Source organism: Varanus komodoensis, unplaced genomic scaffold (assembly GCF_004798865.1).
Source record: "Varanus komodoensis strain SLA01 unplaced genomic scaffold, ASM479886v1 scaffold34_3, whole genome shotgun sequence".
NCBI classification, from domain to species: domain Eukaryota; kingdom Metazoa; phylum Chordata; class Lepidosauria; order Squamata; family Varanidae; genus Varanus; species Varanus komodoensis.
Genome location: NW_025335855.1, coordinates 301,931 through 327,360, shown reverse-complemented (window position 1 = coordinate 327,360; position 25,430 = coordinate 301,931). Strand labels below are relative to the sequence as shown.

At 44.8% G+C, this 25,430-nt stretch overlaps 1 protein-coding gene across 1 annotated transcript in view; it reads right to left on the bottom strand.

The window, feature by feature from the left end:
- KIFAP3 (kinesin associated protein 3) overlaps positions 1 to 22,247 on the bottom strand; it is a 66,833-nt gene extending 44,586 nt beyond the window's left edge. Inside the window, exons 1-10 of the mRNA XM_044439405.1 lie at positions 22,153 to 22,247; positions 20,631 to 20,762; positions 18,146 to 18,300; positions 17,126 to 17,181; positions 15,752 to 15,893; positions 15,096 to 15,195; positions 14,819 to 14,943; positions 14,222 to 14,320; positions 11,286 to 11,464; positions 9,401 to 9,563 (exon numbers count right to left, since the gene is read on the bottom strand). Coding sequence (XP_044295340.1) covers positions 9,401 to 9,563; positions 11,286 to 11,464; positions 14,222 to 14,320; positions 14,819 to 14,943; positions 15,096 to 15,195; positions 15,752 to 15,893; positions 17,126 to 17,181; positions 18,146 to 18,300; positions 20,631 to 20,762; positions 22,153 to 22,184 — 1,183 coding nt within the window. The 5' untranslated portion in view covers positions 22,185 to 22,247. The remainder of the gene's footprint in view (positions 1 to 9,400; positions 9,564 to 11,285; positions 11,465 to 14,221; positions 14,321 to 14,818; positions 14,944 to 15,095; positions 15,196 to 15,751; positions 15,894 to 17,125; positions 17,182 to 18,145; positions 18,301 to 20,630; positions 20,763 to 22,152) is intronic.
- Between the last annotated feature and the right edge of the window lie 3,183 nt (positions 22,248 to 25,430).

Sequence of the window (25,430 nt, the reverse complement as noted above, 5' to 3'; positions counted from 1 at the left end):
GCAGGAGGATAGTGCTGTGGATTACCAGTTCCTTACACCATTATCAGCAACTCCTACTCCATCAATTCAATAAACCATGCATTCCTTTTATAATGGGCATTTTAAGAACTGAGTTCTAAATTTTAAAAAATCTAGTAAAAAATATATTTGACACAAACAATCTGCAATTAAGTATGTTGCTTTGATATCAACGACCATTGATACTGTTCATCATGTAAGTTGTTTTGGGGAGAAATATGGAACATAAAAGTAACAATAACAAGAATTAGTAGTACTAGTACTACTAATAATGCTAGTAATCTGAGACATCTGCCAGGGATGGGACTTGGAGATATTATACTTGGTGGCTCCAGTCAATTCTTTGAGGGACAAATTCAAAAGGTGATGCAATGGGACGGTGGCTGTTAACCAGTGGTATCCCACATGTCCCATCTTATCCCATCCCATCCTTATCCTATACATGAAATGACTGGGCGATGGGGTTTTAGGTCCTGGTGCTACCAAGTCTGCTGATGACAGCCAACCTTCTCCTGGTTTTCCACCTAAAGCCAAAGAAGCTGTAATAGCTCTAAATCAGTGCCTCATGCCAGTAACAGGCTGGATGAGGGTGAATAAATTGAGGCTTAATCCCAGTAAGGCAGAGGTGCTCCTGGAAAGTAAAAAAGAACACGGATCAGGGAATTGGGATTCAGTCTTTGCCAGCTGGGGTTAGATTCCCCTTGAAGGCTCAGATTTACAGTTTAGTGTACTCCAGGTTTCACTCATAAACCTGTATGAGCAGGGATGTCTTTGTTTAGCAAAGGCTACTGCACTAGCTACACCAGTTCTCAGAGATGCCATGGTATGATCAGGGTTAAGTATGACTGTTGTTCGGACAAGGTAAGAGGTAGGGGGACGTCTCTGAAAACTATTTGGAATCTTCAGCTCCTCCAGAAAACTGTGGCCAACTTATTGACTAGAGCTCATTTCAGAAAGCATGTGATTCCATTGTGACAACAGCTTCACGACTAGTAGTCTGCTTCCGGTACAAGTCAAAGTACTGCCTATGCAAAGCTGGTCACATAAAATACTGTTATATACAACCTGTATTCTACACCAAAGAACACTTTTCCCCAGAAAAGCCTGCCCGCATTTTAAAATCTTTGGAGGAAGCTCTTCTCTTGGTCCTGCCACCACCGAAAGTACGTTTGGTGAGGACGCAAGAGCAGGCTGTCCTGGAGGTTGCTCCCAGGCCTTGGGAGGCTGCTTTCTGTTGTTCTGTGAGCAAACAACGTTTTTCAAAAACAATCAAAGCAGGCCTTTGACATGTATGCTAGCTTGTTAATTTTAATTGGTTGGTTGATTTTATTGCTTTTAGAGCTGTATATTTAATGGCATTTTATGCTATGTTTTAATTCATATTTGTTTTTAATCTGGCTTTTATTGTTAGTCACTTTTGGGGGATGGCAGGAGATACATTAAATAAATTACTGAATCTCTTCAACTGAGATAATGGGACTGAAAAGGTATTTTAGTGTGATAAAACACTGAAGTACCAATAAAATAATAAGCTGGAATGGTCCAGACCAAAAAGAATAAGCTAGTCCAACCTCTCCAAAACCTAAATTTAGCAGAAATTCAAAAAATATGGAGATGGAGAACTACAAAAGTAATCTGAACACAAGAAACTTAACACAATCAAAAGAAAATCTGAGCAAGCTAAATACATGTATTTGAAAATATTCCTTATTTCTGATTCTTTTGCAGAATTGCATCATATTTGAAAACTTACTCCAGAATAGCTAGAAATATTTTGTTTAACAAGTAATAGGATTCTCAGTATTCTAAGAAGAACACTGTGCTCCTAAGCTGTCCAGACTTGTTTTACAAATGGTGTGTAATATCAGCGCTTGATAATAGGTCTTATTTCTCTCCAAGTACAAAATAAACCTTTAAAAAGCCCACATCACCACCTTGCTGTTAAAGCCGTCCTTTGGACCAAAGTGTACAGAATAGGCAAAATAATAGGCAAGTGCCAAGAACCAAAGGTTAAGATGTCAGCTCTTTATTAATCTTATCATTTCATCACAAAGAAGTACTATGTAAGCAGCATCTCCACTGCAGTTTATTTAATCCTTCACTTAATCAAAATCTGAGAGAACATTTTAAACAAATCACTTGAGTGCATTTAGCCAGGGCCTGGCTGGAGAGCCTCTACAAATTCTTCAACCAGGTCCAGCGCTCAGAACTGCACCATCACTTCTTCCACCGAATCCCTTTCCAATTCCCCCATTTGTGTGGAAGCACAAACTCTCTGCCACCGAGACACAGGCTATATTTTCCAGGAAGCCACTGTAAATGATAAGGAAAGCACAGGAAAGAGATGCTGAGACTCGTAGTAATCTAGGTTGTTAAGCAGCTGTGTCAGTGGACGGAGACACTGCAGGCAACCTGTCCTAACCTTAGTGCCTCTAGGCATCTTGTTCTACAATTCCCATTAGCTCCAGGCAGTACTGGTTGGGATGATGGGTGTTGTAGTCAAGCCATCTGGCCAGGTGGAGAAAGCTGCGACAGATGGGAGGTGGGCTGAACAAACAACATCCACAGGCTATGAACTCTGCCACCGCAGGCTGGATAGCACAGTTCTTCTGCAGACCAGGCTGGGCTGTGGGCAAGTGAATGAAGATGATCAACAAAGGAAGGCAAGGACCACGTCCACCAGCGCACTTGCACTGACACCCACGATGACGACGATGACGGTGAGATTCCGTGGTATTTCATAAGCAAGGCACAGATTCAGATGCAAACATCAAAGCAGCCCCTTCGCAAGGCTTTTCAAAGACAGAGCAAAAGCACAACGATGACGACTTGCAGAGATAAGCAGTTTAAAAATAATAATTGCAATGATTCATGGTAGATTGGCCAGAGCACTGAAGGACAGATCTAGAAACTAGCAGCCTGGACATTATGTATTATAGCAATAATTCTGAACACTGATGAGATCACTGACTAATAAATGGGGTGGTCAGAAGTACTTCAAATTTATTTCCACAGATCTTTATCATTAATTAATCATTATTCAGTAATTCTATTCAATTGTCCTTCACATTTATGCTGCCATTCCAGAATGCTTGGTCATTCCCAGCTGAGGGCAGTTAATGCTCAACAAATAGATCATTAGCAGCAGTAACTGATTTTTCTGTGGAAATTACTGGCATTATAAAATATACTCAGAGGTTTATAGAAATAATTCTGTTTAAATTTGCAGCTGCAGTTCATCTAGAGCAGCTGGGGTGGAAAAATATTATGTCCCTAGGGCTGTTTTCACAACAACTTTCAACAAATTAAAAGCTCCAACTACATATGCAATGGATCCAAAGTTCAAAATTATTTTAAGCTTTTGAACATTAAGCAAGCCATCTAAGAGTACTTACAGACCAGAACTACTTCACTCTGCTATTCAGCACACCAGTTCTACCACTTGTACAGCTAATACAGTACAAAATGGAGCCTGCCAGCTCCTTACATCTTCCAATTCCTTGCTTCTCTGCCCCACTCACTGGAACCCGTGTGATGCACCTGACCTAGAGAATATGCACTGGGACAAGTCAGAACATATACAAGTACACGAGAACCCTGTGAAGAGTTCAAGGAGTGCCAGTTTGAAAAAGAGATAGTACCCTGCTACACCTTGTCATATGAAACCTCAGGCGAGGCGAGGCAAATGTAGAATGTAAATGCATTCTTATACTTCTCTCCCAATCACCTTCGTCTACTCCCCAGGGCTAAGCATTAAATGCATGCCCTAATGAGCCCAAAGGCACTTCTGTTTCCCCCAAATAATACTCTGTACATGGGCAAAGCAGTCCTGTAGTCAAATTACACCAGCTAGGGGATAACAGGATATGTTGGTAGTGTAAGATACGCTGCCGCAATGGCAGATATGTTGTTAGAACTCACTGGATATGCCTAGATTTACCAGTTACACTGGTATAATTAAACAGGGCAGAGGCACAGGCAGGATTGGGGCAGCAATGGAAGGCAGTCCACTTATGCTTTGCTCTTTACTCCACAAAACCACAATCACACCCCTGGTGGCAGCAAAACCTGCAACGGATCAAGGAATTACCTCTCCATGCATTTCAAGGGAAGCAATCTGTGTGTGGGGGTGTGCGTGCACAGTAGTGCATTGCTGTGTGTGCCTCCGTGCCAATTACTATCCCTGTTGTTATGAGTGTTTACTGAATGTACCTATTGTTTCCCACCAAAAAAATACTCAAAGTGATTTAAACACACAATATAGAAATCCATACTACGTGTAATATAAAAAACTCAAAATCCACATAAACCATAAGCAGAACAACAATGTAGGTAAAAATATAACAAAATAAAATCTAAAACCAGTACAATACGAAAGGCATGCACGTGTGAATACACCCCCACCCCACCTTTGCTCACAGCCTGGAGTGGGTATCGCAAGGGCAACCCACAGGAATTCAATGATCACTAATACCCAGATGCCTGAAAAAGGCAGGCTGCTCGCCTGTAGCGGTCCTTCTTCACACGGCCATCTGGCTACAGGCCCTGCGCAGGCACAGCACCCATGTGTGTGAGGAACAGAGGCCCTGACAAAGAAAGCGAGAGATTCACCTGGCAGTGCCGCCGCCTGACAAACCTCCGTTTGTAAAGCGCTCGATACACTTAGAGCTCTTACAGGGAAAGCCCATTCCTGTAATGGCATACATGCCCAAATTTCCCTCAGGGGTGCACAGAGGAGAGTCTGTGAAGGTGACCTGAGGGACTCTGTGGGTTCCAGTGGGAATTAGTGGTCCTTGAGGGATTGTGGTCCAGAGAGCAGTAGAGCTTTAAAAATTTAAAACCAGCTCTCTGAGTAGGGGCTGGAAATAGACAAGTTCGGGTAACACAGGACTGGAGTTACATGTTCTCGTTATCTAATCCGAGTCAACAACCCAACCACTGAGTTCTGCACTGGGTGCAGTTTCTGAACCATCTTCAAAGGCAGCCTAAAGAACAATGCACTGCAGCAATTTAGCTAGGAATTATTAGAACATCAACTCCTGATATTAGGCTGTTCTCACCACAGCAGCGCACAAGGTATGTGGAACTTAGTGCCTATTTTCCCATGCCGCCACCAGTACAGTCTGCATACAGGAAGATCACAACTTAGATGTGACCGGGCACTGGACAACGCCTCTCCAGCCTCACACATCACACCCTCCAAGTTTCCCAGGAGGGTCTGGGGAGAGACTCTGCTGTGACAAACGATGGAGTAAGAGCACTTCGCACCAACCGTCTGTCTCCAGAGCATTCACAGCGGGGTGAATACATGGCTAACATTTCTCCCCGGAAATCCACAGCCTCGAGCTTCCAGACACAGGCCTGACAAGCAACCCTCCGTCCACGCCAACTACTATGCGTGACGTGACAGAGCACTTCAGGCCAGAGGAAAGGGCATTGTAGGCACCCTCTGTGATCTCCCTACTACACTGTCTCTTCCCCTTCCCTCCGAGGCTGAACACACACACGAAAATGGCGGCCATTCCGTCTGAGCAGCAGTAGCGTATGCCTGGATCTGACAGTGTAACAGGAATACGTGGCTGTTCTGCCCACTGGTTGCCATTGTGATGTTTTAGCATAACGATAGCATACAAGAGCACACATTTCTCTTTTTTAATAAATATAAATATCTAAAGACATAAGACACCTGCCCACACATTCCTAGTCACAGCTCAGTTCCATGGAGATGTGCAGAAAGCCAATATGCATCAGTAAGAAAGGGGTCAAGAGCCAGAAACAAGCTGCATATTTTGGAAGCTAAAAACCGCAGACAAAGAGTGACGTAAACTACAGTGCAGAAATGCCCTTAATGATTCAGTATTGTGCATACAATTTACATGGTTGACTGTATTTCAACACTAAGGCCACTCAATGGGTTTTACAGTAAAACATGGTTTGCTGCGGCATCAGGACTTGGCCACTTAATTGCATCAATGGTTTTCTTGGAAGCTGGCATTAAGCTTAATATAAAACCTTCTTGAAACCTCCATTTCCTATCCCTCCCTTCCTCAATATTGATTATTCACTTCCACTAAACTTTAGCATTACTTTAGATACCTGCCATTTATGTTTGGCAGAAAATCTTAGCCAATGCCTAAGCTTTCACGCCACCTGGACAGAGCTACACCTTCCAACTCCCACCCACACTTGACTAAGATAATCCAGCACTGGGGGAGTGGGGGGGGGCACTGCACAAGCACAACCGTTCCCGCCACTGCACCATCCATCTGGACAACTCCAGGCCTATGTGGATGGCACCCAAGAATGGACTTGAGGGGCACAACCTTTTTTTTCCATGCATGGTACAAACAGCACAAAACTCTCCTTCAAAACAGATCTCTTTTCCAATAGACCAGTCCCTTTATTCTTAATATGACTCAGCCTGTTGCTGCTAGGAAGAAATGGACACCTTAGGCAACGTTCACACAGAAAATATTGGAACCAGCTGTTGGCAAAACTGCTGTAGGAATAAAGGTTTCCCCATTTAATTGGGAAAGCAGGAGGAAGCATAATGTTTTACTGCCATGAATAACTTCAAGCAATCTTGATAAGACTTTGCTGCATTTTCAGGGCAGAACATGTGCTTTCTGTTACAATCTGCCACATCTAACCCCTATTGTTTGCTCGCTTAATCAGGTAGGAAAATGTATGTTTCTTTATAAGAGGAATTAGCCTTATTAAAATTAGAAAAACATGGCTGCAGCCAGTAAGAAGCTCCTTTCTCAAATAAATGTGTGAAACTGCATATTAAATCCATTTCAAAAAGCCTAACCAGGTCCTAAAGAAAGTGTTGACTTAAAGCTTCTTGGAAAGCAGCATTAATAAAATAGCAGAACTTTAATAAAAACTGAGGCCACAGCTCTTACATAGAACGGGCTTTAAAAAGGTGATAAACCGGATCAGCCTAGTAGCCGCTTATGCCATGAGCCAAAGGCAGAAAGACACAATTTACTAGTGGATGTTCTGCTCATCAACTCAGCCATTTGTACAAGGTACACTGGCAAATCACAGGTGATTTCTCTACAGCTGCACGTCTCAAGGTTCTTGACTCACCTGAGTCAGTAAATTGCATGTCCATGTGAAAGGAGCGAACAAACAGTGACACCAAAACTGCATGTGACCCAGTGCCCCAAGACAGAACTCTCTCGGAAAGTAATTGCCAGCTACCCTACCTGTGGCTCTTTGGGTTGCTAAAATTAGTGAATGCAGTGGCTGGATTACTACTCCCAGAATACTGCAGCAAGGGAATTAAAGTGTCGGCAGTTTTCAGTAGATTTGCTTTTTCCTTACATTCAAATAACACATCCCCTGCATTTCCTTACGAACATATGCACGCTACTGGGCAGTATCCGCCTGTGTCTCTCAAACAGCACACATCACGATGCACTAGAAGAAAACTCGTTTCAAACTATGCCCAAGAAGCAGAGCTGACAGGTGGAAGATTCAAGACAGACAAAGTAAGTCTTTCTTCACACAGCACATAGTTGAACTCTGGAATTGACTTCCCGAAGACAGCTTTAAAAGGGGACTGAGCAAGTTCATGGAGGAGAAGGCCCTCAATGCCCACTAACCCTTGCTGGCTATGAGCTCCCTCCGTCCTCGGAGGTGGCATGCCAGTGCACACAGCCCAGTCCTGCATGCCTCCTGCTTGGTCCAGCCAGCCTCTTCTTACACTCCTATTTGAATCCAACCAAAGCTGCATCTGCGGTTGCTCATGACATTTAAATCCGTGTGATTTAATTTTCTTCCACAAGTATTTGTGGTGCACTGGTTAAGAAAATTAGAAGTATCCCATGCCTTGAGCATTTCGTCCACTAAACCAAGTTAAATAAGCATTCTAAATTAGATCATTCTCAGGGGCATCAGAAAATGTTCAGGTGCAAATGACCAATGCCTTCTGTAATTCAAGCCACCAAGCATATTACCTTGTGCTTTACAAGCTACTTTCACAGAGCATTTTACGTATGGAGCAAGTCTGCAGCATGAGTAAGGGAGGGACATGTGTTGTGAATATGTCATTTTTCAAAGGTACAGCAAAAGGTGATTTTCTCTATTACATTGGACTTTTCAAATGCATGGTCCTCTCCACCGTGTAAATGCAACACATCGATATCCCGTAATTTCAATAACAGGTAGTGCAGTGCTAGAATACCAAAGCGTAACTGGTGCTTTAAGCACTTCTGTGGGTGGAGGAGGGGTGGGAGAGGTCACCCCCCTTATTCTCAGGTGGGCCTAAAGCCACTCCATTTCTTTTCCAATGTCCTAACACCACCCTGCCTTGTTTCAGAAAGCGGGTCACACCAGTTTTACAAAGCCTGAGAAGACAATGGCTGCAAGAGGGAAAAGGGCTCTCCAGGCTTGGGGTTTCCGATGTCAGAAGAAGATGAAGCTCCTTCTACCATGCCTGCCTCCCCAGGCAATATTTGCCTCCTTAGGAAGTTTAGTGGAGTCTGCCGTACCAGCCCCAGGGCTGGGGGCCTCCCCACAGCGAGCTCGCCTTCTGCACTTACGGAAGAATACAAAATGAGTGCTGACTGTGACAATGTACCAAAGGACCTTCAGTCATTTAAAGTAACTGTTAATACTTTGATCATATCAGCCACAGAATGTGACTATTCAAGTACTATGAATGTCATCATTTTGTTCAGAAATCCAATACTACTGTAAACAGCTCCAGTCTGTTCACCTGCTTAGCTGGCTCTCAACAAGTCTTCATGCCAGAAGATTATGTAAGAAGATGAATGGGAGAGGGAAATCATCATTCCCGTTCTCCTTCCTTCCTTCCCTCCTGCTTCAAAGCTTTACATTCCATTGGCCTTTGCACGGCAAGAGCAGCATGGGAAAACCTCAACCTCCCTGCTCCTACAGCCTATGTAGGATACCCATAATTCTCTGAGAGTTATCAGCACATCCATAGGATCAGCCCTAAATCCCTTTTTCTTCCTACCTCAAGCGTTGGAGATAACTCCAATTTCACTCTTGCTACGATATTTTGAATCTTCTTCACTTAAAAGTTAGTTAAGAGACCAACACCAAATATAAAGTGTTGAAGAAATGTTACCACTTATGTGTTGGCCGTAACAGCAGTGTTAAAGGGAGCCATAACAGCACAAGGAGAACCAGGGCAGCATAATGATTAGCATGCACCTCAGGAGATCTTGTTAACAAGCCCCATTTGGGCAGCATGCAGCTTATTGGCTGATTCTGGGCCAGTCAAGAGATCTCACCCTAATCTACCTCACAGAGGGGTTGTAAGGATAAAAACAGAGGAGGATTTTGTAAGCCACCTTGGGATCCTTGCAGGAAAAGAGATGCAGAACTAGAATGAATGAATGAATCTTACCCAACAATGCAGTGAGTTTTGGAAGAAGCCCAACTTGTACCATCTTATTTCTTAAGCCTGTGTCAAAGGAAAGGTTCAGCAAAAGCCGTAGAGTGATGTTCAGCAGGTCTTCATGTTCGCACGGGACCATTTTCACTAGTTTGTCAACAATATCCATTTCAACCTGTGTGAAACAATTCCTAATTATTAGCCTCTAGCTGACGATTACTGCAATAAACGCACTTTTCAGCCACAGTTCAATGATTCAGGAAAGGTGGAAGGTAATTTGTTTTAGTGACAGTATGGGGCAGCACTTCTGGGATGCAACTCAAGGGCAAATAACTGTATAGATGGCCAAAAAGGGGCAGAGTGGTGAGATGAAACCATCTGCCAGTCTGTGATCCTCGCTGAGACACTGCATGCATTCTAGGCAATAGAACACTGCCCTTCATTTTGATAAATGAACAAAGGTCATGTTCAACTACAAATCATTTTAAATGGCATGATTTTTAATTAAATGTTAATATAACTCCAAAGACTTATGGAGTTATATTCCAAAGACTTATGAGCAGTATCATTTCCACGTATCAGTTTTTTCTGGACAGAGCAAAGGGGACATTTGATGATGAGTGGCAGATGAATCGGGTTTCTCATCTTCTCAGTAACATTTCTCTGCTACGTGTCAATCCTTTACACTGAGTCCATTCCAGACGTAGCCACACTCATTTTGGACCCACTGAACTCAATGGGATGTAAGTTAATCTTGACTACATCTAGATCTAACCCACAGTATTTGTTTGGTTTTGAGCAAAAGCACATCTATTTCTTTCCACTAAGAAGCAAAACTAAAATGGATCAGGAAGCTTACGCCCTAGTTCCTGAAAACAACAAAAACTGTAGGAGGGCATATGCCCAACATGTGAACTAAATTTAAGGGCATCTGATAGAGAATCAGGCATTTTAAATATAGCAGGATTATGCAGTGCAAAGTGATGCAGCTAAGAGCACTGGGCATTACTCCGACTCTCCTGCACTTCCTCTACTCAAATGCATGAAAGTTGGCAACAATGCATTTCAGAGCATTCTTTCCTGCCTAATTTTAGGAAGCTCTGAGAACACTTTTTAGGTGATCCTCTAGCGCATTTTGAATCAAATCTCTTATAAATATATTTTATATGTACTATTGTTTATATATTATGATTGGAAACCGTCCCGAGGCTTATGCGAAAAACTTCAAATAAATAAATTAATTAATTAAATTAAACAAAATGGGAGGTGCATAAGACTCCATTAGAAGCAGAGGGGTGGCATATAAATGCATACATACATACATACATAAGCATGCACACACGCGCGCACACACAAACCGCACAAACCTTCTCAAGATTAGACTACTAGCAAATATCCTGATAATGGAATTCAATACAGAAGTTGACACTAAGGCTAGGAAAGGCAATACTTGTGAAACTCAAATCAGCTCACGATAATCAGGAGAGAAGAGGTGAAAGCTAACATTGATCCATCTGTCCCAATATTATCTATGGCAGGGGTTCCCAGCCCTTTTAAGGAAAAAAGGCAGGAGTAGGAGCAGCTGGGAGGGGAGAACTTTGTGGACAGAACGAAGTCCCTTCTGGGGTGTCCGTGGGGTCGGCAATGGGGACTCTTGAGCAACCGCAACTGGCTGTGGCTTTCTAAGAATCAGCCAGAGATCTTTTTGCGCCCTGCTACTCAAGATTCTTTTCAACCGACGGCAAAGACAGCTCTTGGGACTCTTTTGCATTAGTTAAGATGATGCTACCCTATGCAAAGCAGATACAGATAAAGTCAGCACTGGAATCAGGAAAGAAATTCTATTTTCTTTTGTTGTTTATCTTCCCACCAAACAGTGGAGTGCAACAATATTTACCATATCATTTTTGTTTTCCATAAAGATACTGAGTTTCTTCAGAAATGATACAACCAGTATCAGCAGCTCGAAGTTATCTCGGTCCAGAGCTTTCACCAGCATGTGGACAATATTCTTGTTTCTCATCTTTAGTTCGGTGCGAGTGTCCTCCGCAAGATTCAGCAGCAAATACAGGGCAACTGGCACATTATGAGAAAACAAATCACACTGCAAGAGACTGAAAACTTGAAGGCTTATACCATTCTACAAATACATGAAGTGCTTCTAAAATTCTCAGTAACTATGATATTTCTCAGCCAAAGTCTACTGAAATGAAAGTGTGCTCTTTGCTCACTCACTGATTGCAACGGAAAGTGGAGGCAAGCCACTGCGTCTCTTTCACCTCTTTTACTTTACCGGGGATAAGAGCAGGCAGCTTGCCCTTACCTGTCGTTCTTCGAGTGGCCACCTGTGCGCTCCCACTTGTGGGTTTTGTGCCGACAGAGTCCACTGTCAGGGAGCTTCCACAGTGCCCCATTGGGCAAGAGCCCCTCCCCTTCCTAGACTAGGGTGGGGAGAGAACAGCTTCTTCGCAGTCTATACATAAAGGGATGGCGACCAGTCTGAGGGATGGTCCCACCTGATAAGGGGCGAGCAAGATTAGTCCCGGGGCCTGAGGTTGTGGGTCTCAGTGGGGTCAGCGGGCACGGGGGGGGTGAGTGGGGCGCCTCGGTCTCAGCACCCCAGGGGCTGATCGGGCGGGAGACCAGGGCCTCCTCTTGGGCCATCTCCTCCCTCAGTGTTGAAGCTCACGTGCTGCCAGGGATGGTGCTGAGGACCGCTGACCGTGTCGGGGTTGGTACCAAGGGTTCTGACCACACTGGGGATGGTGCCAGAGATTATAACCATGTCGGGGACAGTACCAGGGATCTTGACATCACCAGGGATGGTACCAAAGGGTGTGACTGTGCCAGGGAGGGCACCAGGTCTTCCCTTGCTCTTGAGGCACCTCTTAATGGCAGTGGCCATCTTTTTGGTGCGCATGTCTACTTCCATGGACACGCAGTCGCATGCCAGGCGAGTGGCTCAGTCTTGGAGAGGTGGGGTCAGCCAGGGATCTTTCTGCAGTCCTGACGGGTGAACAACCTCTCCTTCTGCACCTCACAGACTCCGCGGTCTGCAAGGCGCTCGTCCAAAGGTCAGCTTCAAGCCAATCCACTCAGTGTTTGTGAGTCCACTCAGTGAGGCCTGGCAGTGTGGGCAGGTTGCGACGAGCAGAGCAGTAGAGGAGCAATTTGGTAGGGATGGGAGCGGTAGAGAGAAAAGTGCACAGAAATATATTCTGGCAATTTCTTTTAAGCAAAAGAATGAAGAAAGAGAGGACTGAGATGATCAGAGAGGTTTGGAGAGAAAAGAGTAAGTCAAAATGTTGGGGAGAGAGAAGCACTTCCCGGTCTAGGCTTGACAGGAGTCAAGGAGGATCTGAGGGGCAGAAAGGGGAGAGGCTCCCACCCAGTCGAATGCTCAGTTCCAGCTTCCCAACAATAGGCTCCATGCAAAGCCCAGATGCGTGATGCACAGAGACCAGGAAGAGTTGTGGTTTAGACTTTTAAAAAATAAATCTAAACATATAGGTCAGTTTTCAGAACACTGCAGGGCCCTACACCTCCTTTAGACCCCGCCATGTCTACCTACACCAACTCTCCCTTAACAGGATGGTAACAGACTGTATTTAAACTTCAAAAGCCAAGCTATATATCCAATTGCGGCCTGAAACAATGGGTCCTCCCTCTCCCTGGCTCTTTTCAAAACACCAACTACAACGCAAGGTAATACTGCTGGTCTGGAATTTATGGGCAGTGACTAGACGAGCAGGATGTTAAAATGAATCATTGTACCAGTTAAACATGCTAGCTAAGGAGTTTGGAAAGTGTCACATAATTATGAGCAAAAATAAAGGCACACTAGATCCAAATAGTTAATTGCACTCCGAGTCTGCCATCTTATTGCACACATTCAATTTCCATTGAAATCAATGGTGTTTCCCTAAGCATAGCCCAAACCAAAGCAGCACCTGAAATCTTCAGGTAAGTGCAACAAATGGTAAAAGTGTCAGGCTGCAATCATATTTTCTGCAAGTGTTCTGCAATCGTATTTTCACTTTTATGAAATCCATTAAAAATGTTACACTTCTCCCCAGCTACGTAGTAAAATCTCATGCTAGTTAGAAGAATCGTCCTCGTCTAATATTGCTGTTGTTGGCACTATTAGTAGTTGTATTTAGTACAATTATTTATATCCCACTTTCTAGGATACAAATCCTTTGAAGACAGCTTACAAGTGGCAAAATATGTTAGTAGGATAACAAGCAATATTAAAATATAAAGCCTTGTAAGGATCCATCTCATATGAGATTTGGTGATAGAAGCACCCACGGGGAGGAAATCCTGCTTGAGCAGGCACCTGAGATGGTATTTCCCTGCCTCCCTCTCTCTCCTAGAATCATGCCCACATGGCAGCTGGAAGCAGCAGCCCCACCAAGGGAAGGAACAGTCCAGCTGGAGCGAGTTCTGAGCTTGTCTTGCCTGCAGCCTCCCTAATCCTAGTCGTACTTGCATCTAATGTCTAATTGACACAAACTGTAATTTTGTTCAATGCATTTTCATTCCCAATACCACACTCAAATTCTTAAACACCTTTCAGAGTCTGCTGTTCCTCTCTACGGGCCTCTTCCTTGTGCAACCTCAAAGGACTGACTCCCTTTAATGGAGCCTTTCTTTTCTAAAGTTGGTACAAGGAGCATCACTAAAATAACAGTGCTGAGTAAAAAACAAAAGTTTCAGTTCTAGCAGATGGGGCAAAGACATGCACAATATTTAATCCTTTGCACAATTTTCCATTAAAGATTGAGAAAGTAGCCTCTATACACTCATATCTTGGGAATTGGGGATTTGTACCTCGAAGTAGCTGCTCTTGCTTGACAACCAGCCCCTGGTACTTTTTAAAGGTCTTTTCATATTCTTTTTTAAGGGTTTGATTATCTGGATCTTCATCAAGTGAATTTTGGAGTTAAGGACATGTGCAAAACATTAGAAAAGGCAAAAAACAAAACCTGAAAAAGCATTATTTGATCATGAATTGCCAGAAGTGACTGGAAGATAGTATCCAGCAGCTCCTCAAAGAAAAAGCAATCTATTAATAATTAGGAAATTTACTGTGTCAAGAACATGAAAATTATTTTCTCTTTCATAGATAACAATAGTAAATTCAGCTCTAAAAGTGTGGATCCATATGTCACCAATACAACACTATTCACACAGAAAACAGAAATATCAGCATGCTTAGGAAACCTCAACCTCTATAAAAGCACCAAAACAAAACAACCTCTTAAGAAGAAGCCCTACTGATGACAGGATGCTGGGGCGAGGATGCAATCCTGCAGGAGGCCATGGCTGAAGGAAACCTTCAACAGCAGCACTCTGGGCAAGTCCCACTTATTCATTAAAAATAACAATGCTAAAGAGAAGCCGACTAATTATAAAGTGAAAGGATATCAGCTTTCTTCTTCTTTGTGAGTTCTTCCTGCCAGAGCTCATGTCTTTTTAGTTCATGATCGATTATGTTCATGCACAGAGCTCCAATTTTGTAGTGTGTGATAAGTCCATGAAATTGAGAAAAGCTATATTAAGAAATATACCGATGTAAATAAGCCAAAGCAGAATGGCTTCAAATCAAACCCTCTTCCACCATTGACCCCCAAAACACCGATAAATGATATAACCACATAATAAAGATTCCAAACATATTTAAATATCATGTAATGAGACATACCTAGAGAAGCAGAAGAAAATATAAATTATATTAGTGGCAAGTTCTACACTTTGTTTCCAGTCCTCTCGTAGAACTCTGGCCAAAGCACCCAGAGCAGTTTCTAAAGAGTAAGAAGAAAGTAAGATCTATTTCAGCAGCAGACAGCAGAGAATTCGGCTAATTTGCTTATATTAATATCTGAGGTGGTACCAACCCTCCTTCAGGTCAAGGGTTCCTTTCAATTTCACATAAGCTGTCGGGGGCGGGGGAGGGGGGCATGCAAAAGGGTGCAAAGCCAAAGATGCCAAGCCAAAGATGCCAAGAACACATAGCTTAGGTGTCTTTCTCCTTGCATTGCATGTCAAAAATCACAGCTTCAATGCACAGCATCTCTAGGTAAAGGTTTGTAAAGCCTTTGTACTTGGTTCTTACACTTGGTTCTTACTTTGTTTCTACAGACAGACAAACGGTGTGACTCAGCGTAAGGCACTTGCATGACATTTTCCTCTGCTAGCCCAGAAACTGTAGGACAGGCATTTCAGCCTTTTAGAATGAGAAAAAAGCACGCAAAGCCTACGAGACACGTGGCACCTAAACCTAACAATCGGCACACAGACTAGTTACTCTAGTTACCAAGGCAAAAGTTAACCCAATTTTATTAAGAAGCTTAAAATTACCATTAAGCAGAAGTTCTTCCAGATTATCAGGATTTCTGGCCAGCTGCAGAATGAGTGCAGAACCACGCACCTTATCGGGAATATCTTCATAAAGCAGTTCAATGTATTCATCCATGTCATTGATATTGGCCACTTCATCAATCTACGCACATGAAACAGATGCAAAGAAAGTCTGAATAGGCTAGGAAACAAAATGCAGTTACCAGCATGAGAAAGTATGAGTCCCAGTAGCCAGGCTGCATCCAAGGGAGTCATTCATTCTAGTAAAGCGGGGAATGAGATCTGGTATAAACAGACCCAAAGGAGCCTTGGAGAGACAAGATGCTGAAAGCTCCGAGGACAGCAGCCCACCCGGTCACTACGGCTGTTGGAGGAGGCGCTGCTGGTGGAGCCTCAAGACCTGAGGCCTGCTCAGAGTTGACATGGAGCAGCACCTTCAGAGCACTCATTCCTTCTCTTGGGATCTCCTGCCATTTGGCAGGTGCCATGTCACTTTCTTACCAGTATTTGCAAAATACACTTTATTTAAACATGCTTTTCTCTACACAATCAAGGTTAATTTTGAGTAATTTTATTCTTTCCTGTTCTGAATTATCTTTGTGTTTAGATGCAGGCCCAGTTTGCATAACAAGCTGGGCTCTCCAGATGTTGTTTAATCTATAGTGAGTTGAGGTATGGGCCAGGGGACATTCTGAATATGCAACCTGACCACTGTGTGTTAACCCATGGTTTCAACAAAATAACCCTACTACAAACTGAGCAATTTATACATTTTTCAGATAAACATGATTAATGTAATTAAAGAAAATAAACATGATTGTGCTGCCCATAATATTTTTTTATTTTTCAGTGGACTTATAACTGCATATGCACTGCTTAATAAACTTTCTTTAGATTCAGAAAACCCCAAAGATATCAGTCTATACGTCACAAAAACATTATGAAAAGGAGGAAAATACATGGCAATATTAAGGAGAAGCATGTATTTAATCCTGAAACTATTTTCCTGGCATATATAAGAGTGCACAAATAAATCAACTACACAGTTAGTTGGTTATATGTTAACAGAAATTTTGGTAGCTTTGAAATGGAGAAAAATCTGTTCAAGATGTCCTTTAAGCCTTGTGCAGTTGCCTTAACCAGCCATAATGACTAAGGGTGCTGCTCATAGGAAGACATTACAGTCAATGCCGAGCATCCTTTCCATGGGCCAAAAAATTGAAGGACATCCCTAATAATAGACAAGTTGCCACCAGGGTTATGTCAAGTACTATAATCAAACATCTGAAAGATCCAGTGATGCAGCAACATTTAGCTGGACCTACCTGACCAAGTTTAAATGGATCCGAGTCCTCTAAATGTAACACGACCTACCTCCATTCCTTCAAAAGGTGGTGGATCCTTTGGCTTACTGGATTTCTCTTTCTTGTCTAGAAGGGGAAAAAAGTCATTGCTTTACAGTACTAAAAAACAGAACGTAGCCCTGTTGTTACCTGAGGAAAATAATCAATACCTTTACTAGGACCTACTGAAATTCTACAAAATCATGCATGCTTCTGAGCTCCCAAGAACTCTTCACGCAAATAAAGCATGGGATAGCAGGAAGAAATAAAGTGCAAAACACAGGCCAGGTGTCATGGTCAGCACAAACAGAGCCAGTCTCAGAATGCACATCTGCAGTCTGAAAAATGAATTCGCTAAGGGCCGGGTGCTGCAGGTATCAGATTACACGAAGCAGTTGCAGTGGCTGATCTCCATTTCTAAAAACACAAAGATGAGCCGTGAGGCTGGTCTGCTTCTTGCTTGGGCATAACACACACAGCTCCTGGGGATGGGGGGATAAGACAGAAGTGTAGAGGAGCACTACCCCATGACTCCTCCATTAAAACAAACAGAAGAAACACTAGTGATGCCTAGAGACCAGTGGATTATAACTAGCTTGCAAATCCCCACGTTTCGTTTGGACGTTCCATAATGCTCTGGACACCATTTTCTACATTAAAAAATACCAACCGAAATGAATGGGGTGTCATGGGGCACCTCCCAAGGGCATGCAACCCAAGAGGGGCCCAGTGACAAAGAATCGCCCGGAGCTGCCCCCCCACCACCAGAGCAGACTAGTTCTCTATCTAGTTTGCTTGTTTTTCTTCATCTAAAATAGATGAAACTGAGAGAATAATTTTCAGTTGCAACATTATTTATGTTGCTTGATTAATCAAAGTGATTAATCATTTTTTCAATGTTATGCTTGACCAATAACGAATTGCTCTTCAAGTTCTACCAGTTTTTCTGGATAAAACAGAAGCTGCCCTCAGCAGTGCTCTCCTCTTTGCAGTACTCTGAGAAATTTTTTAAAAAACCCTCCTGAGGCCATTAAAAGCTTGTTTTGCCCACCTTTTGCTGATGAGGTGTCTCTGCGGTTCTGCAGGTAGTAAAGCAACTGTTCCACCTCTGCTAGCTTGGAGGGGTGAATAAGCTTGCATTCCTCCACCACCTTCCGAGCCAGGGAAGAAATATCTGTATTTGCATTAAGACTCTTCAACCGAATGCTGAAAAGCACAAAGCAAAAGTTTTCACCCTTGGTTTGTGCAAATCCATATACTTGGCACTTGCCTTTAAGTTTATAGTCAAGATTTTTAAAGCTTTTTCATTGTTCAAGCATTTACGTTGAGAATCAAGTCATGGCATTTTATTTTTTTATGGTTAAGAGCCCACCTATTTAGCCATGAGACACAGCCCACATCCAAACTCAGCACTATGTATCCAGATATTTGCTTTATTTATTTATTTATTTATTTATTTATTTATTTATTTATTTAGAAAATTTCTATGCTGCCCCATTCGCCGAAGCCTCGGGGCGGCTCACAAACATATCAATTAAAACATTATACAATAAAAATATAAAACAAGTTAACAATATAAAATAAGTCAAAATTATCAACTGCACTAATTATAGGCCATGCAACCTAACACAGAATGCAGAAAGCACACAAGAAAATGCAAAGCTAACGAGTATAAGAATTATAATATGAATCAATAGACACCAATAATCGACCTGCTATCGACAGTCACCTTCAATGTTATTTTTGCCAAGGCCAAAACACCAGATGCCTGGATCCGTGCAACATCCTGCATTCTGATTCCTGTACTGTGCACAACATCTCTAAAGCCTAAATAAGCTGTTCTGTGTTTCACTGAGTGAACAAATGCTGCCTGGATCTTCCACAGAAGGATGTTTTCTATACGTCAAGACTCGATGTGGTTCAGTGGATAAGACATCTGATTTTAACTGTATGGCCCAAACCAAATTGTTGCTCATTTAGAAACATGTTGAATAAACGACACAGAGAGCTTCAGTTATTGGACAGTACAGACTTGACAGTGATGATTATAGCAATAATAATAATAGAATAGCCCCAGGCAAGCCATAGCCTTAGAGCAAACACCCTTGGGCTGCATGCCAGAAATAACCTAGTAAGTGCAATGGGGACTACTAGATTAGCAGTAAATGGTTTGAGATAAGGCAATTCCTAGTGTATGCAAAGAGCAACTGTCTGAGCCAAGAGCAAATGGATCTTGCTTTGCTGTGGTATTGCTCTTACTTAGTTAGCTCCAGAAATTGGGGGCTCTTGCGTAGTAGTGGGTTCCACAAGGATGAGTTTTGTCCCCATGTTTCTTGACCTCAAGATGAAACCACTGAGTCAGGCCATCAGAAATTCTGGAATGCAGCACCCATCAATATCCCGAAGAGACAAGGCTCTATTTCTCTTTTTCACCTTCAAGGGGTGAGGCTGTGGGTGTGCTAAATCAGCACCTGTCAGCGACAGTAGACCAGATGAGGGTTATCACTCTGGTGCTTGATGCTGCTGGTAGGTGACTCGTCTGGCCAGATGAAGTCAACCTGTTCTGCAATCCCCCTGAAGGAGCAGATACACAGCTTGGGAATTCTCCAGGAGCCGTTAGTATCAGTGGAATGGAACGCCTGGTGGCCCAGCTGCACCCCTAACTGGACAGGGATGAGCTCGGTTCAGTCTATCCTCTGATAACCTCCCAGTTAGATTCTATGGTCATGTGGCTACATCGGGCTGCCTTTGAAAATAGCTTCTGCAAAATGCACTGTCCTGATTGATAATGGGGAAGGTTTGGCCAATTCTGGCCCACTTGCACGAGGTGCTTGTATGTTTCCAAGTATACTCAAGATGCTTCAGGACCACAGTATTGGACTAAGCACCTCTTCCACTGTATATGCTATACACATATATGAAAATCCTCTGAGTACCTCCCCCAAGAGAGGCCCAGAAGATGACCCTGCCACCAACTGTGGAATGATCTCCCCACTGCTAACTGCATGCTGGTAACCATAGGCCTTCTTTCTCTCTAAACTTATGTAAGATCATGCCTGTAATGCTTTTTTTCTACTTAAATGTGCATACGATTGTGCCCTACATGCGCTGTATTTTCCTTCTAATAAAAATAATTTACAGTAATGAAAAAACTTCAGGTATATTTATACAGCATGTAATATTATACATCATGCAAATTTAATATAGCAATCTTCTTTACATTTTTGGTTATAATCTTATGGTTTCTCAATGCTAGAATGTGGAATGAGCTTTCTCTACTCTTGTAGCTGGCATGGTTCTTTCTGCACTGGTTGCAGCTCCAGGGCCAACCCTGGAGCCAGCACTCGGGGGACACAAAGCGGAGGAGCAAAGCACAGCCTTATCTTTGGAGAATTATGGGCATCCTTGGATGGAGCCTTAAGTATGTCAGACAAGCTAAAATAAATTCCATTTCATTCATCCCTTTGAAAAGGGAAGGTCAGATTTTCCCAAGATGTTATCAAAAACTTCTGAAAACAATCATACTGTAAGCTTACATTTTTTGACACTCCTTGCGTTCTCCCAGCATAGGATCTCCCATCTCCCCAAGAATTGTCGCTTCCACTTCATAGTGAACAATAAGTGCCTTTTCCGAAGGATGCACATCTATATTTCCTCCTTTCACCTTCCTGTTAAGTTTTTAAAAATACTGGTGACACAAATAAGTCCAGCTTTGTAAAAGACAACCACACTAGAAACTTAGAGACAACCAGCAGCCTTGGTGTATTTTTCCATTCCGCGCCTTTACAGTTATCACATTTTAAGACAAATGGACAGGTATCACCTTTTATTTTATACAGCATCTGTTACATAGTTTATGTATGATAAAAGGTAAAGGTTTCCCCTTGACATTAAGTCCAGCCATGCCTGACTCTAGGGGGCGGTGCTCATCTCCGTTTCCTAGCCGAGGGAGCCAGCATTTGCCTGCAGACAGTCTCCGTGGTCATGGGGCCAGCATGACTAAACACCGAAGTGCACGGAACGCTGTTACCTGCCCACCGAAGTGGTACCTGTTTATCTACTTGCATTTGCATGCTTTCGAACTGCAAGGTTGACAGGAGCTGGGATGGAGCAACGGGAACTCACTCCATTGTGCAGATTTGAACTGGTGACCTTTCGATCAACCAGCCCAGCAGCACAGCGATTTAAACCACTGTGCCACCTGCAGTCCCCTATGTATGATACGAAAGCTTAATTTTCATTACTCCTTGTCCATGGTCTTGTTCAACTTTAAAAGCAATAAACTTAAACACTAATAAAACATCTCCCAACATCAAAAAGCAGGGAAGAGAGATTGTGCTTCATCGGGCAATAACAGAACTCACATCATGTTAAATGACCACTTTCCATCAGGAATGTAAACAAAGGACTCAGTCCTTTCCACCACTTTCCAGATAGATCGCAATATGCATTACTTGCACATTATCTTAATGCAGAATGTGCTTTACGCATCTAGCTAAAGCAGGAGCTACTATTCCCAATCTGATAGCCAGAGAGGTGAGCGGCTGGCCTGTGTTTACATGATGCCAGAGCAGCCATTTCCGCCAGCTGTTTTCCGATTTTCCTGTAGCTCACTGAAACGGCTTCTTTTGATCGGGCCCTTGCGGCCCTGCTCTTCTCGCATGCCATGATGGCACAAGGCCCCTCGGACCGCAGTGCTCCGAGGAAGGGGCCCCGACCCACCCAGGACCAGCCCAGAGAGATACGCGGGGGTCGTGACAAGCCCCCAGAGCTCGGAGGCGCCTTCTTCCCGGGGAGAAGGGCGGGCCGCGGGCAGGGCGCGCGCGGAGGGCCGGGCTCCTGAGCCGCTCGCTCGCCCGCCGGAGCCCCCGGCCACAACAGCCCCAGGCGCACGCCCTCCCGGGCCGCCCTCGGCCCCCGCCGGCCCTCCCGCCCTTTCCTTCGGTCCGAGCCCCGCGGAGCGCCCCGCGCACGGCCGCCCCTCCGGCCCCGCTTTCCTCGGGCAGCACCGCCGCGCCCACCCGGCCCTCCTCGGCCGCGGGCCGGGCGGAGCGTTACCTCTTGAGGTACCGGGCGTCCTCGCCCTGCATGATGGCGATGGCGGCGGTGCGGACCCGCGGGAGGACCGAGCCGGCGGCAGGACGGGAAGGGCCGTTGCCACGGGCGACGAGCGGAGGCGCGCGCGCAGGCGCAGAAGCGAGCTCGGAAGGCAAGCGGGACGCGTCGCCGGGCGACGGCGCATGCGGGGATCGGCGGGCGCGCGTGGAGGCCTTTCCCGGCCGGGCGCCTCGCGTGTCCCGCTGCTCGAGCCAGCGGGGCGTTAAGGGGAGCGAAGGGAGAAGCTTGGCCTGGGCCCTCGGGGCGCTGCGGGAGGAGGCCCGGCCCGGCCCGGCCCCTGGGGAAAGCGCCGCGGCAGGAGAGCTGGAGGAGGCCCGGGAGGCGCGCCTGCCCTGCGGGAAGCCGCAGCCCTGGGGGGCCGGCGCCCCTCAGGGCTGGCTCCCCGCGGGCGCGCAGCGATCGCCCCAGCGCAGCGCCGCTGGAACGGCGGGTGCCCCTGCGCGGCGGCGCCCTCCCGCACGCCCGGCTCTTGGCGGGAACTGTAGGCTCGACGCCGAGCTTCCCTGGGGGAGCCGAACCAGCTCGCACTTGGGCCAGTTCGTCATGTGTGTTCGCAAGCATGTTGTACACGTGTGCTTATCTGAAGGGCTCTTATCCCACCCTTCAAGCAAAACAGGCTCCTGGAGCGGCCTGCTGATGATGATGTTCGTCCGTCGTTTTCGATGAGGACCTTGACATCTAACGGGTTGTGAGCTGTCCAGGGTGTGTCCGCAGGTGGCTGATGAGGCCGATATGGACACGGAGTGTTCTGCCACATGTTGGGCAGACGTGTGGGCACCACTGTTGCAGCGTTGCAACTCTGGCCTTAGAGTGCTCGCTTCTCTTTTGCTATGGTTGTCCTTCTGGCTTCAGAAGTTTGGCAGCCTTGATGGAGCAGCCTACTAAAATCATTCTGAAGACGCTCCTACCCTCAGGCTTAGTGGTGGTGTATATGGAAAATAGGAAAGTGCCTGATAAGGAATCCGGCTGAAGGTGCAGCCAGCCGGGTAACTCATAATATCAGATGGAGAAAAACCTTTCTGAACCCTGAGATCATTTTAACATCCCAGGGATTAAACCTAGCAAGGTATCTGCTTTATCACAGAAACATGGCACAAGCCATAGCCCCATTAGACTCCATATAATTTCTGGAAAACAGAAATCAGTGTGTGTGTTGGGCATTTTCTTTCCTCATATATCTGAACTAAGATAACTTTTCTAGTCACAAACCAGAATATTATTTGGAAATCTGGTGGGTATGGCTCCATAAATTTGAGAAGGATCTGCAAGCGAAGGGATTGAGTATTAACAAATATTTGTTTCTTTGTGCCTGATCAATGTATGAAAGGTATTTGAGGGATGGATTGATTTTTTAAAATGATGCCTCTGCCTGAAGTGATAAAAACGTTTAGGAACATTTTTGTTCATTATAGAGTTTAGGTCCATTTTTATTATGACTGTTGGAAACTGTCTTTGAGCAACTCCCAAATCGATATGCCACCGAAGTCTGATTAACAAAATATGTCATTTTGGAACAGGGATCCTCAAACCTTTTCACCAGGGGGCCAGTTGAAAGGTGCCAGTACTGTGCGCGGGCCAGAAAGGTGGTGCCAGCGGTGCGCCCAGGCCGGGGCAGGGGTGGTGCGTGCAGGGCGCGCGCTGAGGCAAGGGCGGGCACGCGTCTCCAGGTGGGCGCACAAGGCAGTGGCTTGCTTGTTTTGGAGACCGTTTTCTTCGAGTGAGCAAATCACTGCCTCCCCACCTTGAGGTGAGGTCGGCAGCAGCGGGCACGCGCATGGGTGCGGGTGCGTGCATGATGGGTCCAAATGGGCATGGCGGGCCTGATCCAGCCCCCGGGCTGTAGTTTGAGGACCCATGATTTAGAACTTCATATCTCTCCATTTTAATTCATTTTACTTTTACAACTGCCCTTGCTTTTGCACATGTCAGCATACCAAGGGCTGGCTGTAAAACTCAAGCATGCAATAAACCAAACCCAGAAGAGGCTTTATGGTCCAATATAAACTTGCCAGGTGGCACCCCCACCCATAAGATGGAATTACTAGGGCGTTACCTAGCGATGATGCTGAAGAATGGATCTGATGCGTCCTGCCGTCTGGATACCTCACCCATCAGGAAGACGTGCTATCCCTCCCACTTTAGTCTGTGGTGGTCCTTTGGGTTGATACGATGAAAGAGGCATGATTATTGCTGTGGTCTTACATCTCAACAGTCGGTAACTGTGACATCACTATATCTTCAGACTATTTGGTTGGTAGGAAAAAGGAAGTGACGGTGATTAACTTGTGCATTTGTTCTTGGGGCTGGATGAGGGTGCGGGGAGACAAGTCAACTGTCTTTCCAAACTATACGTCGACACAAGCAGGCCCTATGAAAACAGACCTTTTTACTTAATGTAATGTTTGGGATTTTCTCTTGCTTGTTAGACCCTCCCATATCAACTCTTCTGAGTTAGCTGGTCCTGTTATTTTGAAATGGAGTGACTGTTAGGATTTTAACATTATCTGGAAGCCATGAATAACTGTTGACTGGACCATACAGACCTGTTTTTATGTTAGTCTGACTCTTCAACCCTGCAAAGGGTTCCTGGTGTGGCTCAGAGTAAAATTAATTAAAACAGACCAGATAGAGACATACAGTGTTGTTGAAGGCAAAAGAAGAACAAAACCAATATGACATGCCTCAACCCATGGCCTCGAGATTACAAGAGTTGAAGAAGGCTGTCAAGAACGGCATTCTGGAGCGCACATAAGCCAGAGATTACTTGACGGCACATAGCGAGAACAGAAGACGAATGGGAAACTTCTGTCTTCCCATCCAGCCCATGGATTCCCAGTGTGAGGACTACTGGGAATCAGAGATAACAAGGGGATGCCGCTTACTTCGTGTGCCCCAAACAGGAGGCACTGGCTGGCTCTCACAGGAGCTCCTGGGCTGGGGTTCCGGACGAGGTCAAAACGACGAGCACCCACAGACCCCAGCCGTGCTCTTTGAGTGGGGGTGTAGCTCTGTCTCACATTGACGCCATTTGGCCAGCCATGCTGGCTGCTCTGCCAGAGGAATCTTTATTTTATTTATTTATTTGGAGTGCTTGTATGCCGCCCCATTCGCATAAGCCTTGGGGCGGCTTCCAACAAATAAATAACAATATACAAAAATATACAGAATTGGAAACGTCCTGGAGTTAGATAAAAGCAATAAATAATTTAACAATCAAT